Source organism: Syngnathus scovelli, chromosome 20, assembly GCF_024217435.2.
Source record: "Syngnathus scovelli strain Florida chromosome 20, RoL_Ssco_1.2, whole genome shotgun sequence".
Taxonomy (NCBI): Eukaryota; Metazoa; Chordata; class Actinopteri; order Syngnathiformes; family Syngnathidae; genus Syngnathus; species Syngnathus scovelli.
In genome coordinates, this window is record NC_090866.1 from 9,432,490 (window position 1) to 9,447,397 (window position 14,908).

Sequence of the window (14,908 nt, forward strand, 5' to 3'; positions counted from 1 at the left end):
TTTTTAGCAGTCGAGGCCATTTGGAAGCCGGTGTTTGTCAATTATTCTAAGAACTGCTGGATTATATAAACTCAAATCATCAAGGTCATCTCACAGGTGCAACACAGCAGGAAAAATTCCATGAGATGACCTTGAGTGTGTGTGTGTGTGTGTGTGTTTAAGCCTCAGCGTATATAAATCGATAAGTGCCCCTAAAAGGGTGTCAGTCCAGAATTTAGCAATGAATACCTTCCTTTTTACCTTCCTGTGCGCCTCGGGCCTCTTCGTTGCCCTTCAAGCGTCAGCCATCTTGGAGGAAGATGCGGAGCCTGTACTTGTAAGTACCATCAAAACTCAAAAATATCTTTTGTATTTTGTGTATTTAACGCCACAACTCTTCCTCTCACATTCCTGATGGAATCCGATCTGAAGGAAGGTGAGTCGGTTTATTCTTCCTATTCCAGCCACCCGAGATTAACCTTTAACACCACCTGACTTTAGGAACCGTCCTGACCTCACCCACCGAACAGAATGAGATCGTGAACAAACATAACACCCTGAGGAGAAACGTCAACCCTACTGCCAGCAACATGCTCAAAATGGTAAATCCATGATCATCCATTGCGCAATCGGGACATACAAGTGTACCTGTCTGGCCTCCACAGAGTTGGAACAGAGAAGCCGCTAGCAATGCTCAGAATTGGGCTAACACCTGTTCCATGAATCACAGCCCGGAGAGCTACAGGGAGATCAGTAGTAAGTTTATTGGCATGCAAATTAATTTTTTTGGGGTGTGAAATGGGGGAATTGATTCACAAATGGCCATTTTTCTAAAATCTGTGTTGCAGCTAGCGGCTGTGGTGAGAACTTGTACATGTCCAGCTCCAAAGACAGCTGGAGCAGCGCCATCCAGGCGTGGTATGATGAAGTGAAGGACTGGCGCTATGGAGTGGGTTCTGTTAACGGGAGAGTTGTTGGACATTTCACACAGGTACTTTGAGGACTGAGATTCAATAGATTTGATTCGATTCAAATGGAAATATTATTTTGTTCGCATTTCTATTTTTACTCTCCAGATTGTTTGGTACCGCTCCAATCAGATTGGTTGTGCCATGGCCCACTGTCCCAATTCTCGTTACAAATATTTCTACGTCTGCCACTACTGCCCACCGTAAGTATATAAAACAACTGTAATTTGTAAAAACACACATTCAGGTTCAGCAAAAAAACATTGTGGATTATTTTAGCGGAAATTACCAGCTTTCTCGCCCCTACAAATCCGGCCCCACCTGTGCTGACTGCCCAAACGCCTGTGAGAATAAATTGTGCAGTAAGTAGCCTAAGTTATCTCTGCAAAAAAAAAAAAAAAAATGTTTACCCTGCAGTTCTTTCCATTGACATAACACATCATCTCCCGCTAGCTAACCCGTGTCAGTACACTGACAAATACAGCAACTGTCCTGATCTGAAAAAGCAGCATGGTTGCCAGAACAGCAACGTCGCCTCTTGGTGCCCCGCCTCCTGCAAGTGCACGTCTCAGATTATCTAAAAGTGAAATGTTGCATTGAGTAGAAATAATAATAAAAAAAAGTCTTGAAGTCATTGATGTGTGTCTAACCCTAATTTTGCCTTTTTTTTATATATTCCACAAAAGAAATATAGTTCTGAGATGATAACCCCGAACTGACTTGTTCTTCAGTAGGAATAACCAAGCTAAATAAGGGAAGATCAATTAAATTAAATTAAATTAAATTAAATTAAATTAAATTAAATTAAATTAAATTAAATTAAATTAAATTACTATTTTATATATATATTTTATATATAAGTATTTTTATATTTTTTATTACTACATAAACAGAGATGACTCAAATCATCAAGGTCATCTCACAGGTGTCACACGGCAGGAAAACCTCCATGAGATCACCGTGAGTGAGTGTGTGTGTGTGTGTGTCTGTGTGTGTGTTTAAAGCTTAAACTTTGATACTCATGTGACAGCATGGCCTCAGCGTGTATAAATCGTGAATGTCTTCTTCCTCTGCAGCCTCTGCATCGCCTTCCAAGTGTCGGCCATCTTGGAAAAGGATGCGGAGCCTGTAAGTACAATCAAAACTCGTCAGATGATGTTCTGTATTTAACGCCACAACTCTTGCTCTCACATTTCTGATCCACCTACCTGACAAAAACTTAAAATAAACAATCAAGGTTGAAAAATTTACTTTACACTGAAGACAAAGTCAAACTTATTTGTATTGCGTCCCCATGAGGAGGACCACCTGAAGGGGGTGGAGTTCCAAATGGAGATAAGGGGTTTCCTCTGCCAATGTGTCCAGTGATAACGGATGTCCTCCCATGAGGCGGAGCATGATAATGTCGTTATCGTCTTCAGCAGTGAGCTCAGACTGTTGGTGCGAAAGCCAAAAATGCATCATGGCATCATTTTGTCCTTCTTGTCTTGTGTGTTCTGAAAAAAAAACTTTAGGGAGAGAAAAAATAGTTAGGCAGATTCAAATCTAACCATCAGTGTGTCCAGACTGAAGACATGTTCATTTAGTCTGTTTTTTTTATCACTCTCTGGATCAGAAACAGGATGTCGGGGGTTTGGGGGGGGGGGGTAAAAAAAAAAAAGACAGTTCACTCAATTTAAAAAAAGTGCAGCAGACTATTTGATATAAATGAATTTTAAAATTTGCCTCACATGGCAGCAGGTGCCACATGCTCTTCGCCATCATCGACGAGGAACCTTTTAAACGTGAGAGCAGAACGTGACGGGCGTGGGGCTTCCTTCCTTCTACCATATTCAGGACAACAACATTTGCCTCTTAAGCTTTCAACGCAGGGGGGGGGGAGGCGGACGCGTGAGGAGAAAGATCAAATTCATTGATAAGGAGGAAAAGGCCACTGTAGTCACGTCAGATGCCTGAATGTAAAGGTAGACGCGTGTTTCCGTATATTGTCCAAACGATCACTTAAGTGATGGACCCGACGTGTCGTATAAGCGCCGTGCTTCCTAAACTTCACGTCATGTTATTGTTTCACAAGTTTACAAGGAGCTCTCCCAGGATGCTCGGCTTCGAAGGCGTCTGCTTCGTGTCAGCCATTAAGCCATTTTTTTTTTCTTGCCCTCTCTGGAAATGTACATTTAAATAAATTGAGCCTAAAGTGAAGGAAATCAGAAGCAGTGATAAAATATAAAAATAAAACTTTTCCGTGTAAATAGCGACCGATCATTGTTTTTAATTGAAACTTTTCCATATTGCGTAAGAGCAGGTTTTTTTTTGCATGTTCTCGCTGCTGGATCTTTTCACAGCTCTTGACTTTAATAATAAATAACCCCCGACGGGTCTTTACATTTGTTTATCGTTGCTGCCGCGGAGTAATCAGACACAGACGTTTGACATTTACACATGAGGGGGGGGGGGGGGGGGGGGGGGGGCATTCCTTTTTCCCATCCTGGTGGACCTGGTAGCCATTAGCTGGTATGTCAGACACATGTAGGAACCAAATCTATTAGCTTCACGCTAACAAGTGGTCACGGAAGGGTCAAGCCTTCTCGGGTCAGTATTATATGGTGGAACCCTCCTTAACTTTTTTTTTTTTTTTTCTTTGCAGAAGATAAAGAATAAATGCATGCGTCGGTTGATTTGTAGTTTGGTTTTAAAAGTTGACTTAGCCTTCCTTGTATAATGTTAAGTATTGTTTAGTCCCTGATTAAATAAAAAAAAAAAATGTTGATCACGATACAACAAGTCCCTTTAACGAATAAATGTGGGTAAAATTTTAAAATAAATCAATATAATCCTTTTTTTTAAAAGTCGACTTAGCCTTCCTTGTATAATGTTAAGTATTGTTTAGTCCCTGATTAAATAAATGTGCAATAAAAAATTTTTGATCACGATACTACAATTCCCTTGTGGGTAAAATTTTAAAAGAAATCATCAATATAATCCTTTTTTTTTTTTTTTTTTTTCATATGGCATTAATCAAAATCCTTCCAAGAATGCAAATCCATTGTTTGGATTGACCATTTGCAATGTTTTACAGTATGTTTGACAGGAGCCATTAATCATGGCATGCACGAAATTTTTCCCATTGCTTTGACGTTTGCGTGACAAAAAAAATTGCTTTCCCTCCCTTTTCTACTTTGCCGACATGCCTCAACCCACCGATCTCTCCACAGGATGTATATTGAAAGTCCACTCCCCCCACGCTATTGGAGTCAGGATGTTTTTTTTTTTTTTTTTTTTTAAACCCCCCCATCCACCCTAACCCTCCCCTGCGTGTTCTGACATCTATGGGAAGGGTTGTGGTCCAATCATTTGAGTTTTTAATAGAATGCAGTGATAACGCGGCAGGTTGATTGCCACATGGAGCCGAATGAGGAAAGGGTGCGGCGAAGGGGGCCTCAATTAGGGGCCGTCGAAAGAATGCCACGCGAGATAAAGCAATTACATGTCGCTGCGGTGAGGAGCGTTAAATGTCAGGATGGAGCGCAGAGGAAGCTCAAGTGAATAAAAAAAACGAAAAACAAGTTTGGTTTGAAGGCTCTACATTTGCACATTAGGATCTTCTCAACTTACGTTACGTCAGTTAATGCAGACGGGTAAACTGTCGGATCTTTATCGTACATTTCGGTTTTGCAATGGCCTGAGACCAACGCTCGGCTTGTTTTATCTTCCAAATTGAGGAAACTAGAAAGTCAAGCAACGACTTATCTGCGTGCCCGAGCAAACACAAGAAATCCCACGTCGCTGCAAATTAAGACCTCGCCATCCTGCCCACCTCCTCCACAGCTGGCCTACACACACACACAAATGTGCCACAAACAGTAAACAAGGGTCTTGTAGACCCTACAGGCAGGAATGTTGTAATCAAGGGATTACGTAATTGTAATCAAAGCGCACTGAAAGTCTGGGATTCTGGACAACCTCCAATTTATTCGTGCAAATGAATTTCTCAATTACGAAAATTCACCACGACACTCCCGTCTTGCATTTAAATCGACACAGAGGTGGATTCGACTGAGTAATTACGCAGACCAGTGCGAGCTAGCGCCTTTAAAAAAAAAAGGGTAGTTAGCGCCAATGTGGGCGTGAACACTCCATTTTCGGCCAGTCAAAGCGGCTCCTGTGTTGCGCTCATTTAACTACTTGGGATGAAGCAATTTTACGTCCGAACAGGTGGACCCGCTTCCCAAAACGAATTGCTTTCAACTTGACTCCAAGTTCAAGCGAACGTACATAACTTTCATTTCTCCGCATCACGTTTCGCGCATGTGGTTTCGCTTCCTCCGTTCATATTTAGCCCTGCACTTCTGTACGGGCCCAACTTTTGACTTATGTCTTCTATACGTTCCACAGCAACACGATAGGCACGCCACTCAACCCCCCCCCTGCACCTGGTTAGTGTTCATGAACGTCAAACGCCATCTGGAGTTGTTCGCAAAGCTTTGAATTCTTCTATGGTATGCAGTTTGCATCTATTTGATCAAATAAGACAAAAAAAATATATATTGATATGATTTTTTTTTAAAATACAGAACAGGTCGTGCAGATTCAGAATATTCTTTACGCTCAATATAAATAAATTCAACACGTTCTATATTTACAAAAAGGCAATCTTCCAAACAATGGAGATAACTGTACAGCGTCTATAGCGTAAATAGCGACTGCAACATGATGAGAGCTGGTGATTGTTCTTGATTACCAACATCTAACATGCTGATTAGCCGCCAGCGGAGGCTTTCCTCCTCGAAACTTCAAATTTGCTTATCAGGATGGGGCAAGCGTTCCCCTCAGCTCCTGACACAGGAAACGAGGTTTGGAGTATATGCACAAAGGGTGTGTGTGTGTTATTATTTGTATTCCAGTTGTCAGTCACTTGATAGTTTGTAAGAAAACAAATCGTTACCTTGCTTAAGAAAAATTGATTGCCATGAGGACACACTACAGAGTCAATTTAGAAGAAACAAAACAAAACCTGACATCACGATCAAAACAGGAAGTCCGCTATATTTTGTAACACTTATCAGTTCTAAACACACTTTATTCTTTTGCCTTTTGTACTATTGCGCAACATACAGACATGTGATCTTTCCGCCATCTGGGGCGGCCATGAATCTTTTTGTATACGATACTCGGAGGGTTCAACTAACATGGCAGTCTTCTGATGGATCACCAGACGGGAATCTCCAACCAACCAGATGTACAGGTCATCTGGAGGTTACGTGCTTTATGTTCCTTTCATCTAATTGCTTCTTGATTAAAACCAAATGTGGTCGAAGTGGCAGATCAAAAGTTATAAAATATTCGGTTGAGCACTTTGTCGTCATTCTACTGAGGAGCAGAAAGGCCTCATGAAGGTTCCTGCATACTAGATAAGGCTGTGTTCGTGAGAAGCAGTGTAGATCCTCTAGGGGCCAACGCAACATTCCGGAGGATTCCAAGGTATAGATATGAACGTATGTTTGTGATACCGTGCAGAGGCTGGGATTGACGCATTCCAGACACATTCCAACCAAGAAGATGGAAAGCCATCTTACGTTAATTTCTTCTTCGAGCGAGATCCGACTGCTTTCAATTTGTTGCTGATCTGCAGGCACGGTTAGGTGCGCTATCGTTGCTACGAGCTCGTCGGGGGGGAAAAACAAAAAAAACGACTGCAGCTGAAAGGGTCGCTGCTCTGAATGTTTGAGCAGCTGCTAAGACAGCACGCTATGGAAGTAAACAAGCTTGCATGCGTGCTGTCAGCGTTCGAACACGAAGGAGTTCCACAACACACAAATTATTCCGTAACAGTTTCAGCGGCAGAATTAATCACCATCAAAATTGGAAAAGGAAAGGGAACTGTTTATTGATAGAGTAAGATCTGATCAAAAACAAACCATCAAGGATAAATGATTAAATCCTGCTTGCCGTTCAAGCCTATCTCAAAAACAATACTTGTATCTACTGCCAAAAAATCCGTGAAAACGAGTGTTTCTGTTATCGCTCAACATTTGGGAGTCATTTCCCTACATGCGCTTGGAAAAAGGCTCCAAAACAAACAGAAACGTCTTGTTGGCATTGATGAACGACTCGGCTCATTGATGAACGACTCGGCTCATTCATGATCGTCTCAAGAGTTGCAAAAAAAGAGACCTCTGCACTTTGGCTAATTTGGCCTGCTATTTTCCCAGAGCCCACTGTGGGAGCTGTGGATCAGAACCTCGAGGCCCAATCAGAGCTGTCAGCTTGGGAAAAGAAAAGAGGTAAGAACAACACTGGATGATGAAGAAGTGATTCCAGGTTTCACGATATGTCCACTTAAATCCACAAAAGTTAGCCGTTCAGATTCAAAATGTCTGTCAGAATAAATGTTAAGTGTTTAAATCACTACACTTGGGTTTTGAAGAGGAAACCCATCCCTGAAAATTAACGTGGGGGAAGGAGGGGGGGTGGAGTTCAGCATCCAGGAGGCCCCCAGTCCTCTGCGCTGTCATTGGTCACAGCAAAATCCAACATCAGTTTAAAAGCAGACGCCACTTTCTTCCCTCCCTTCACTCGGGAGTGCCACAGAGAGACGACTTGGGACTCAGGATGCCTGCGTACGCCACCAACATGAGATTCAAGTTCTCCCTGGTGGCCTTGGCTTTGGAGCTTATCACCATCATCCTGTTTGCAGTCTTTGTGGTTTACGACGACGGGAAAGGTCACGGCCATGACCCGCACGACAATGGCACCGACCACCACCAAGAGCCTATGGATCTTTATCCCAGTAAGTGTTGCTACTGGTTTGTGGAGGGATGTGTGTTAAGATGAAAAAATGATTACATGTATTTATTGATTTATTTTTAAGAGAGAGATCATTCAAAGGTTTTTGGGACTCGGACACACAAGTTGGGCGTGGCAGGCGTGAAGCGCAGAGATAAGCTCGGCGCAATATCTGCCGTTTTAAATGTAGAGCTTTGGCGTCATTTTATTGAATTTCAAGGATTATCTTCCCTTTAATTGTGTTGATAATTTGGGAGACCTGTTGGCCACAATTAATCTTCTAGTTCTTATTTTTTATTTAATTAAATAAAACAACAAAACACAATGCCATGTTTTGTAGAAAGTCTCGGTCCAGATACAACCCTGACTTTAAGTGCAAAATAAATAATACAATATTGAATGACAGTTTTATGGAGCAAAATGATTTCAAGCATCCTTCCTTACAATAATTTGGCTTTATAGTCGTGGCCAAGTGGGAGCATCCCAATTTATCTAACGTCTGGGCGTAACGCCAGGCCTCATATATTCAGTGTGCAGGTCAAACTATGTTGTGGTGTTTTTTTTATTTTTTAGAAAGCTTTAGTTGTGACCATTGCATTTTTTTTCCCTTAAAAATGTGTCATACTGAGGAATTAGTCCTCAATATTTTCCTCCTTCTGTATATATATAGAAGGAGGAAAATATTGAGGACTAATATATATATATATATATATATATATATATATATATATATATATATATATATATATATATATATATATATATATATATATATATATATATAATGATTTATTTTATTTATATATTTTATATATATATATCATATATTTTTTAAAATTATTTATTTTATTTATAGATTTATTTTATTTATAGATTTATTTTCCTTCTTCGCTATTTACCTTCTGAACAAGCCAATGCCAAACAAATGGTGGGACAATACTGGCCACTATTAAATGTGTTCTAGTAAAAGGAAATTACTTCTATTGTCTTTCTGCTCTGTTATTTCCATGGATGGAGGTCATCACATTAAGTTAAAGGTTCTAATTTCCTGTCTTTCAGGGGAACACTCATCATCAACAATAAGCTTTTCTACTTGAGATGGGTGTAACATTGTTTCGAAGTTTCCAAGTGGGGAAAAAAACTTGCATACTAAAAAAAAAACGCTTTGCTTATTTGCCTCAGACTTCCATACTCCGTTTAAACTTAGTAGGGTCATATGCTCTTCATAGAAGCAGAACGAGTCGAGAAGATCACATTGAGTGATTGAATTGCTTTTCGAATTCTGACAAAACAGCTCCTGTGTAAGAAAGATGGCCACCGGCGCTCAATTAATTATTTCAATAACTCAAATGAAGGAAATTAATAGCGTGAGGTTTGTTTGGAATTGAACACATCACGTAATTAAATGTTCCACCTAATCTAATATCTGAGCCAAGCGTGAAAAGGCTTACTCCTGTGTGTCTCCAGTGTTCCAGGATGTTCACGTTATGATCTTCATCGGTTTTGGCTTCTTGATGACCTTCCTGAAGAGATATGGCTTCAGCAGCGTGGGCATCAACTTACTTCTGGCCGCCTTCGGCCTCCAGTGGGGCCTCCTCATGCAAGGCATTTGGCACCTGGATGACGGCAAGATTAAAGTCAACATCTTTAAGTAAGGTCAAGATGACCTCAGATGTTATCTCGACTTCAGTCACAGTGATTTTTTTTTTTGTGTGTAGAATCATCAACGCGGACTTCAGCACTGCCACGGTTCTGATTTCTTTCGGCGCCGTTCTTGGTAAAACCAGTCCGCTCCAGTTGCTGATCATGACCATCCTGGAGATCTCCATCTTCTCCATCAACGAGCATCTGGTGGCAGAAATCATGGGGGTGAGATCACCGGCCAGATCCGAGTAAATAGATTATGATAGCACACGAAAAGACTTGACTTTTCTTTCCAGGCTAATGACGTCGGGGCTTCCATGATCATCCACGCCTACGGAGCCTATTTCGGTTTGGCCGTGGCTCGAGTACTTTACCGACCTGGTCTGAGGAACGGGCACGAGAACGACGGCTCTGTTTACCACTCGGATCTGTTTGCTATGATCGGTAAAACACCTGAAAGCTACTAATTTGAACTGCAACTTTCTACGGACTGCTTCATAAACTACTTTTGATATTTGCATGAACTGAGTTTGGCTCTTTTCAACAGGGACCGTGTTCCTCTGGATGTTCTGGCCCAGTTTTAACTCCGCCATCGCCGATCCGGGCTTCACCCAGCTCACTGCGGTGATCAACACCTACCTGTCCCTGGCCACTTGCGTCCTCTCTGCCTACGCCATCTCCAGCCTGGTGGAGCACAAAGGAAAATTAGACATGGTGAGATCATCTTTCCGTGCAAATGTGACTTCAACTGACTTTGTTTTGTCACGCCATCTTAAGGTGCACATTCAGAACGCCACCCTGGCCGGTGGCGTTGCCGTGGGAACCTGCGCCGATATGAACATTGGACCCTTTGGCGCCATGCTGATCGGTTTAGTGGCTGGCATCATTTCCACGCTGGGCTTCAAGTTCCTGACTGTGAGTTGGAGATGACAACTGATGGCACATAATATTCCATTAATTTTTTTTTTTTTTCGTTCCAGCCTGTTCTGGCATCTAACCTGGGCATTCAAGATACCTGTGGGGTGCACAATCTTCATGGCATGCCGGGCATCTTGGGAGGCTTGGCTGGGATTGTGGCTGTGGCTTTGGGGAAAAAAGAAGGGTAAGGATTTAAATATCATTTTATTCAATTGGTGGTTTGATTAATTGTTCACCTTTAGAGGGAAAGCTACCATGCAAGCCGCTGCCTTGGGTTCATCTCTTGGTTTTGCTTTGGTCGGAGGAGCTATCACAGGTTGGTAGAGATGAAAAACATCTTCTGGATGTATCTGACATGTTGAATCTAATTTTTTTTTCTGGTTTCGAAGGCTTGATAATGAAGTTGCCTATCTGGGGGCAACCTCCTGACCAGAACTGCTTTGATGACTCTATTTACTGGGAGGTACGAAATTCGACTTGCCCGAATATTAACAGTCTTTAAAAAACAATTATACAGTAGGTGTTTTTTTTTTTTTTAAATCTGTCTTTTTTAGGTCCCTGCGGAAGAAGAGGAAAATGAGGAGAACTTGGCTCATTCAGATTTCCCAAAGAATAAAGTAGATGTTTAAAAACTTGGAAAAAGAAATGGTCAACCCTTAAAAAATGGAAATTGTATCAAAAACCTTCAGGGTTTTTTTCCCCCTGTATTTACCTAAATAAATTTAAGGGCATGTTTTGTTTTTTTTTACATTGTATGTTTTTGCATTATGTTATCCTTTCATACGAAGAACAATTTGGGGAAAGGGCTTCACGTGACCTCATCACCTTTAGACGTTCAATGTTCCTGTGATGAACCAACATGTATGCATGTGTCTCTCCACTGAGGTTTATTTTGTTACTATTTGTATGACATCAAATGTATTCTTCTATGTACTTATAATTTGACACTTTGATGGATCGACATGGTCAGTTTGGTTGTAGCCCTGCAGTGTTGAAACAGCCGGTACACCACTTTTATTTTTCCAGGTGTCATTAGATGTTATATATAAATATTATATTAGCAATATTTTTGTATACAAAGGTCATCATTTCTATTAGACAAATAAGTATTTTTTGTGTTATTTCTCAACAAGGGGCAAACTGACTACATTTTATAGTTACTCATCAATTCTGCTTTTTGTTTTTTTTTTGGGGGGGGGGGCGTTTATAATTCCTAGAATAATGAAACGTATCCAAATTTTATATTTTCATCCAGTGCTTGTATTTTGTATAATGTACGAACACTGCCACAATAAATGTTTTGTACATTATTATAAAAGTGTGTCTGGTTTGTGGTGATTTTATGAATTTTTAATTTTTCTAAATTGTCAACAATGCATTAACAGATTGATTGAAAACTGCTGGTTGAAAAAGATGATAAAAAAGGTAAAGTATTTCAATTCAAAATATTTCATGATAAGGGTAGAGGGGTCAAGGGTCACCATAAATAAAGCATTTGTAAATTTGATTAAATTGCCCGTTTTGCCTTAAGTTAAACACATTTTAAAATCCAAACAATATCTAGTAAGAAAATAAGGTGTTTAATGTTCCTTCTGCCATAATGTTGATGCAACTTATAGGATCATTTGCGTTTTCTTCAGTTTGTCTGCTAAAAAAAAAAAAAAAAAAAACGTTTTTAAATTAAAATATAGCACCACGTATTTAACTTCTGATATACGTCGTAGTGGCTGTTCTTTAGCTGTAGTTAATAAGATCAACCGCAGGTGGCTGGAGGGGCGCTATTGAGCATACATACACCACAAAGAAGCGCATCCAAATTTGGAACTACCGTACCATTTTGAGTTGCTGCAATGAACCCAGATTTAATATGTATATTGTTCCAATTGAAAAATAGTAATTATTGAGCGTTTGTATTATTTTTTATATTCAATAAATCGTACTTTTTTCCTCTTTTCACTTCCTTGTTGTGGAGGGACGTCGCGGCGGTGCATTCTGGGATGCAATGTCTCCAATGGTTGTTAGCTAATGCTAATTCGCGGAGCATCGCTACGATTATCTCTACACCTATGCATGTTGTAGGATTATCAAGGTATCTTTGATAATAACCAGACTGTACTGTTGCTATGGTGAGTAATAAATCCGTCATCTATTAAACGCATTGCATGTTTAAAATATGCAAATATAAATGATGCGTTTGGTTAGAGTCTCGGACTCAAATCTGCTGCGGCAAAAATCCATTAAATATAATGTTTTCCGTTTTTGATGATGTATTTGTGCTTCTGCGTGACAGTTTGTTGTAGTTGTTGATGTAGCTACATCGAATTGAGACGATCGATCGGTGTTGCTCAAAGGATGTCCCCGTTGTGGTTAAATTGATGACGCCAGAATATTCAAATGCTAAAAGGTATATTTGATACGATTAATGTTGTGCATTGCCCCACTTATTTATTTTGTTTAAAAAAAAATTGAATTAACGGAATGAAGTCATAATATTAAAAAATATTTCAATCATAGGGGGCTTTAAATTAAAACACGTATGTTAGATCATGATTTTAATATTGTCACAGCTAATCGGATCTTTCTTATCCTATTGTATTATTACCCCAAATAAATCCACTGATACAACAAAAAAGTATCGCTTTACAGAGGGAAATAAGGAAAAACATCCCCTAGAAGTACTAACTTCCCATTTGTCATCTTTCTTGCTATACCTTTATTTCTCTAGGTTTGTCAGATTCATCTGAATAATCAATATGCATCCTCTTCCTTTCCAGTCCACAAAAGCCGAGTGCAGAGTTTCCAGTTCTACCTCCAGGACGGACGACAAGAGCAGAGGCAAGGCTGCTTGAATCTAAAATAAATAAATTGAAAATAAATGTCCACCGCAACATGCTGACTACAGTGTTCTATTCATGCAGGTAGAGAAAAAAAGCGTAAACGCAGCCGTAGTCGATCTTCCTCATCATCGTCTTCTTCCAGTTCGTCGTCAGAGTCGCTCTCAGCTTCGTCCACTTCTTCATCGGGCTCGTCGCACTCATCCAGCAGCAGCAGTCGGAGTAGTTCCACAAGCAGCGGTGAGTTGAATTGGAAGCTTTGATTTGTTTAGCCTTTTTAATAACTAAATATTATTCACCAATTTCTAACCAGACTCGAGAAGTAAGTCCAAAAAGCAGTCAAAGAAACGGAAAAGGGACAAACCAAAAAAGGTATTTGTCTATTTTATGTTTTTTGCTCATGAATTGACAGTATCCTTTTCAAATTTGTGTCTTATCATTTTTCATGTCCAGCCAAAGGCAAAGAAAGAGAAGCGACAGAAACGGAAAAAGGAAAAGAAATCCAAAGGAGGGGAAGAAAACTCTGGGCCTGTTCAGATATCCAAGGTTGTTTACGCAAGATTTTGTTCAACTTTGTTTTTGGATCCTGAAATTTTACCCAAATCTCCCTAAGTGGCTTGTGGTGACAAATGTCATTGCTTGTTCTTTTCCTCAGTACTTGAAGGAAAAGAAAAAAGGCAAGAAGTACAGCATGATTTCAGGAAAGAAGATCAAGATGAAAGTAAAGAAGTCAAAAAAGGATAAACAGGTAATTTCAATGTCTTTAGCAGCGACTTTATTTTTTTACTATTCGCTCTCACGTATCTGTTTTTACCACAGCGGGACAAAAATCGAGCCGAACTTCTGGAGTTTTTGAACTCTACATTGTGATTTTTCCCGAGTGGACACCACCGCCGACCTCAGGAAACTACAAGTGGGCTGTCCAAGGGGGAAGAAATGTAAATAAAGGTTGATGTTAATTAAACCAGGGCAGGGCACACCTTGAAGCAGTGTACACACATACCAATGTTTAACATTTTAATCAATTATTTAAATGTAGCAAGAAAAAAAATGTCTCCATTGACGATCGCAACATTTATACCTTTAAAACAAAATGCTGATGTGTAAGCTGCACAAAAGAAGCAAATGAAGCACACAACAAATATTTTTGAAATGAGAATTTATATTTATTACATTTTGGCATATAAAATACATTCACATGCAAAAAAGCATTAATTGGAATGAGATTAATCTGAATATCTAGTGCATTAAACGTTGTGTTATTTAAAAGTTAGGCAAGTTAGCGCTTTTCTCAAATGACGTCACGTTCGCTCATGAATATTCAGCAGCGCTCTCAGTCGGGCAAACACAGTTGGAAAGGAGGGCGACATTCCAACACCATGTTATTGCCAAACTTCGTGTGGAACAACTCGAACGTTGAAGAAACCCGTTTTGGTCGATAGGTAAGTTTTATTGTGTGATAGCTCCTGCTAACTTTTTTTGTTAAAAAACTGAAAAGCCCCCATATTGTTTATATGTGACGTCACCGTTTTGACAGCTTTAGCATGCTAACGCTGTTGCCACGCAACTCACCGAGACAACAACGTTCCACAATGCTTTATCAAATCCAAACCCTGCGTAGATATAACGACCAAAAGTGCTTAAAGTTGCTCGGGTGTGTCAAAAGTTACCCTGAGTGTCAACTATGCTACTATGACTTCTACTTCCAGTGTAGCTCTTGTAAGGGTCTCTTCTTTGCGGCATTCGACGGAAGTGACGTAGCCAGTATAAGAACTCGTCGTT

At 40.1% G+C, this 14,908-nt stretch overlaps 3 protein-coding genes across 5 annotated transcripts; all 3 read left to right on the forward strand.

Moving 5' to 3' along the window:
* The first annotated feature begins 190 nt into the window (after nucleotides 1-190).
* LOC125989932 (serotriflin) lies at nucleotides 191-1,581 on the forward strand. The gene is made up of 7 exons (XM_049756415.1): nucleotides 191-320; nucleotides 481-581; nucleotides 645-735; nucleotides 828-970; nucleotides 1,056-1,150; nucleotides 1,227-1,309; nucleotides 1,401-1,581. The coding sequence occupies exons 1-7, from the start codon at nucleotides 221-223 to the stop codon at nucleotides 1,526-1,528; spliced, it is 741 nt and encodes a 246-aa protein (XP_049612372.1). The 5' UTR covers nucleotides 191-220; the 3' UTR covers nucleotides 1,529-1,581.
* A 5,917-nt stretch (nucleotides 1,582-7,498) lies between these two features.
* On the forward strand, nucleotides 7,499-11,610 carry rhag (Rh associated glycoprotein). Its single transcript, XM_049756414.2, has 10 exons — nucleotides 7,499-7,734; nucleotides 9,198-9,381; nucleotides 9,449-9,599; nucleotides 9,671-9,818; nucleotides 9,922-10,088; nucleotides 10,152-10,289; nucleotides 10,355-10,476; nucleotides 10,535-10,608; nucleotides 10,682-10,755; nucleotides 10,847-11,610. The coding sequence occupies exons 1-10, from the start codon at nucleotides 7,557-7,559 to the stop codon at nucleotides 10,919-10,921; spliced, it is 1,311 nt and encodes a 436-aa protein (XP_049612371.1). The 5' UTR covers nucleotides 7,499-7,556; the 3' UTR covers nucleotides 10,922-11,610.
* A 470-nt stretch (nucleotides 11,611-12,080) lies between these two features.
* On the forward strand, nucleotides 12,081-14,090 carry si:ch211-22i13.2 (uncharacterized protein LOC553945 homolog). 3 transcript variants are annotated; one of them, XM_068649344.1, is made up of 8 exons: nucleotides 12,081-12,418; nucleotides 12,583-12,696; nucleotides 13,067-13,127; nucleotides 13,272-13,366; nucleotides 13,440-13,498; nucleotides 13,580-13,672; nucleotides 13,782-13,874; nucleotides 13,946-14,090. In XM_068649344.1, exons 2-8 carry the CDS (start codon nucleotides 12,687-12,689, stop codon nucleotides 13,994-13,996), a joined length of 462 nt encoding a protein of 153 aa, XP_068505445.1. In that variant the 5' UTR covers nucleotides 12,081-12,418; nucleotides 12,583-12,686; the 3' UTR covers nucleotides 13,997-14,090. The 3 variants fall into 3 exon arrangements, with proteins under 3 accessions (XP_068505445.1, XP_068505444.1, XP_068505443.1); XM_068649343.1 differs by lacking the exon at nucleotides 12,583-12,696 and having other exon boundaries at nucleotides 12,085-12,418; nucleotides 13,211-13,366; XM_068649342.1 differs by lacking the exons at nucleotides 12,081-12,418; nucleotides 12,583-12,696; nucleotides 13,067-13,127 and adding an exon at nucleotides 13,167-13,210.
* Nucleotides 14,091-14,908: the final 818 nt, after the last annotated feature.

Coding starts and splice junctions, on each gene's coding strand:
- LOC125989932 (XM_049756415.1), top strand. CDS start 221: ATGAATACCTTCCTTTTTACCTTCCTGTGCGCCTCGGGCCTCTTCGTT. Junction 321..480: donor TGCGGAGCCTGTACTTGTAA/GTACCATCAAAA, acceptor ACCTGACTTTAG/GAACCGTCCTGACCTCACCC. Junction 736..827: donor GAGCTACAGGGAGATCAGTA/GTAAGTTTATTG, acceptor TCTGTGTTGCAG/CTAGCGGCTGTGGTGAGAAC.
- rhag (XM_049756414.2), top strand. CDS start 7,557: ATGCCTGCGTACGCCACCAACATGAGATTCAAGTTCTCCCTGGTGGCC. Junction 9,819..9,921: donor GGATCTGTTTGCTATGATCG/GTAAAACACCTG, acceptor TCTTTTCAACAG/GGACCGTGTTCCTCTGGATG. Junction 10,290..10,354: donor TGGGCTTCAAGTTCCTGACT/GTGAGTTGGAGA, acceptor TTTTCGTTCCAG/CCTGTTCTGGCATCTAACCT.
- si:ch211-22i13.2 (XM_068649343.1), top strand. Junction 13,367..13,439: donor GAGTAGTTCCACAAGCAGCG/GTGAGTTGAATT, acceptor ATTTCTAACCAG/ACTCGAGAAGTAAGTCCAAA. Junction 13,499..13,579: donor AAAGGGACAAACCAAAAAAG/GTATTTGTCTAT, acceptor TTTCATGTCCAG/CCAAAGGCAAAGAAAGAGAA.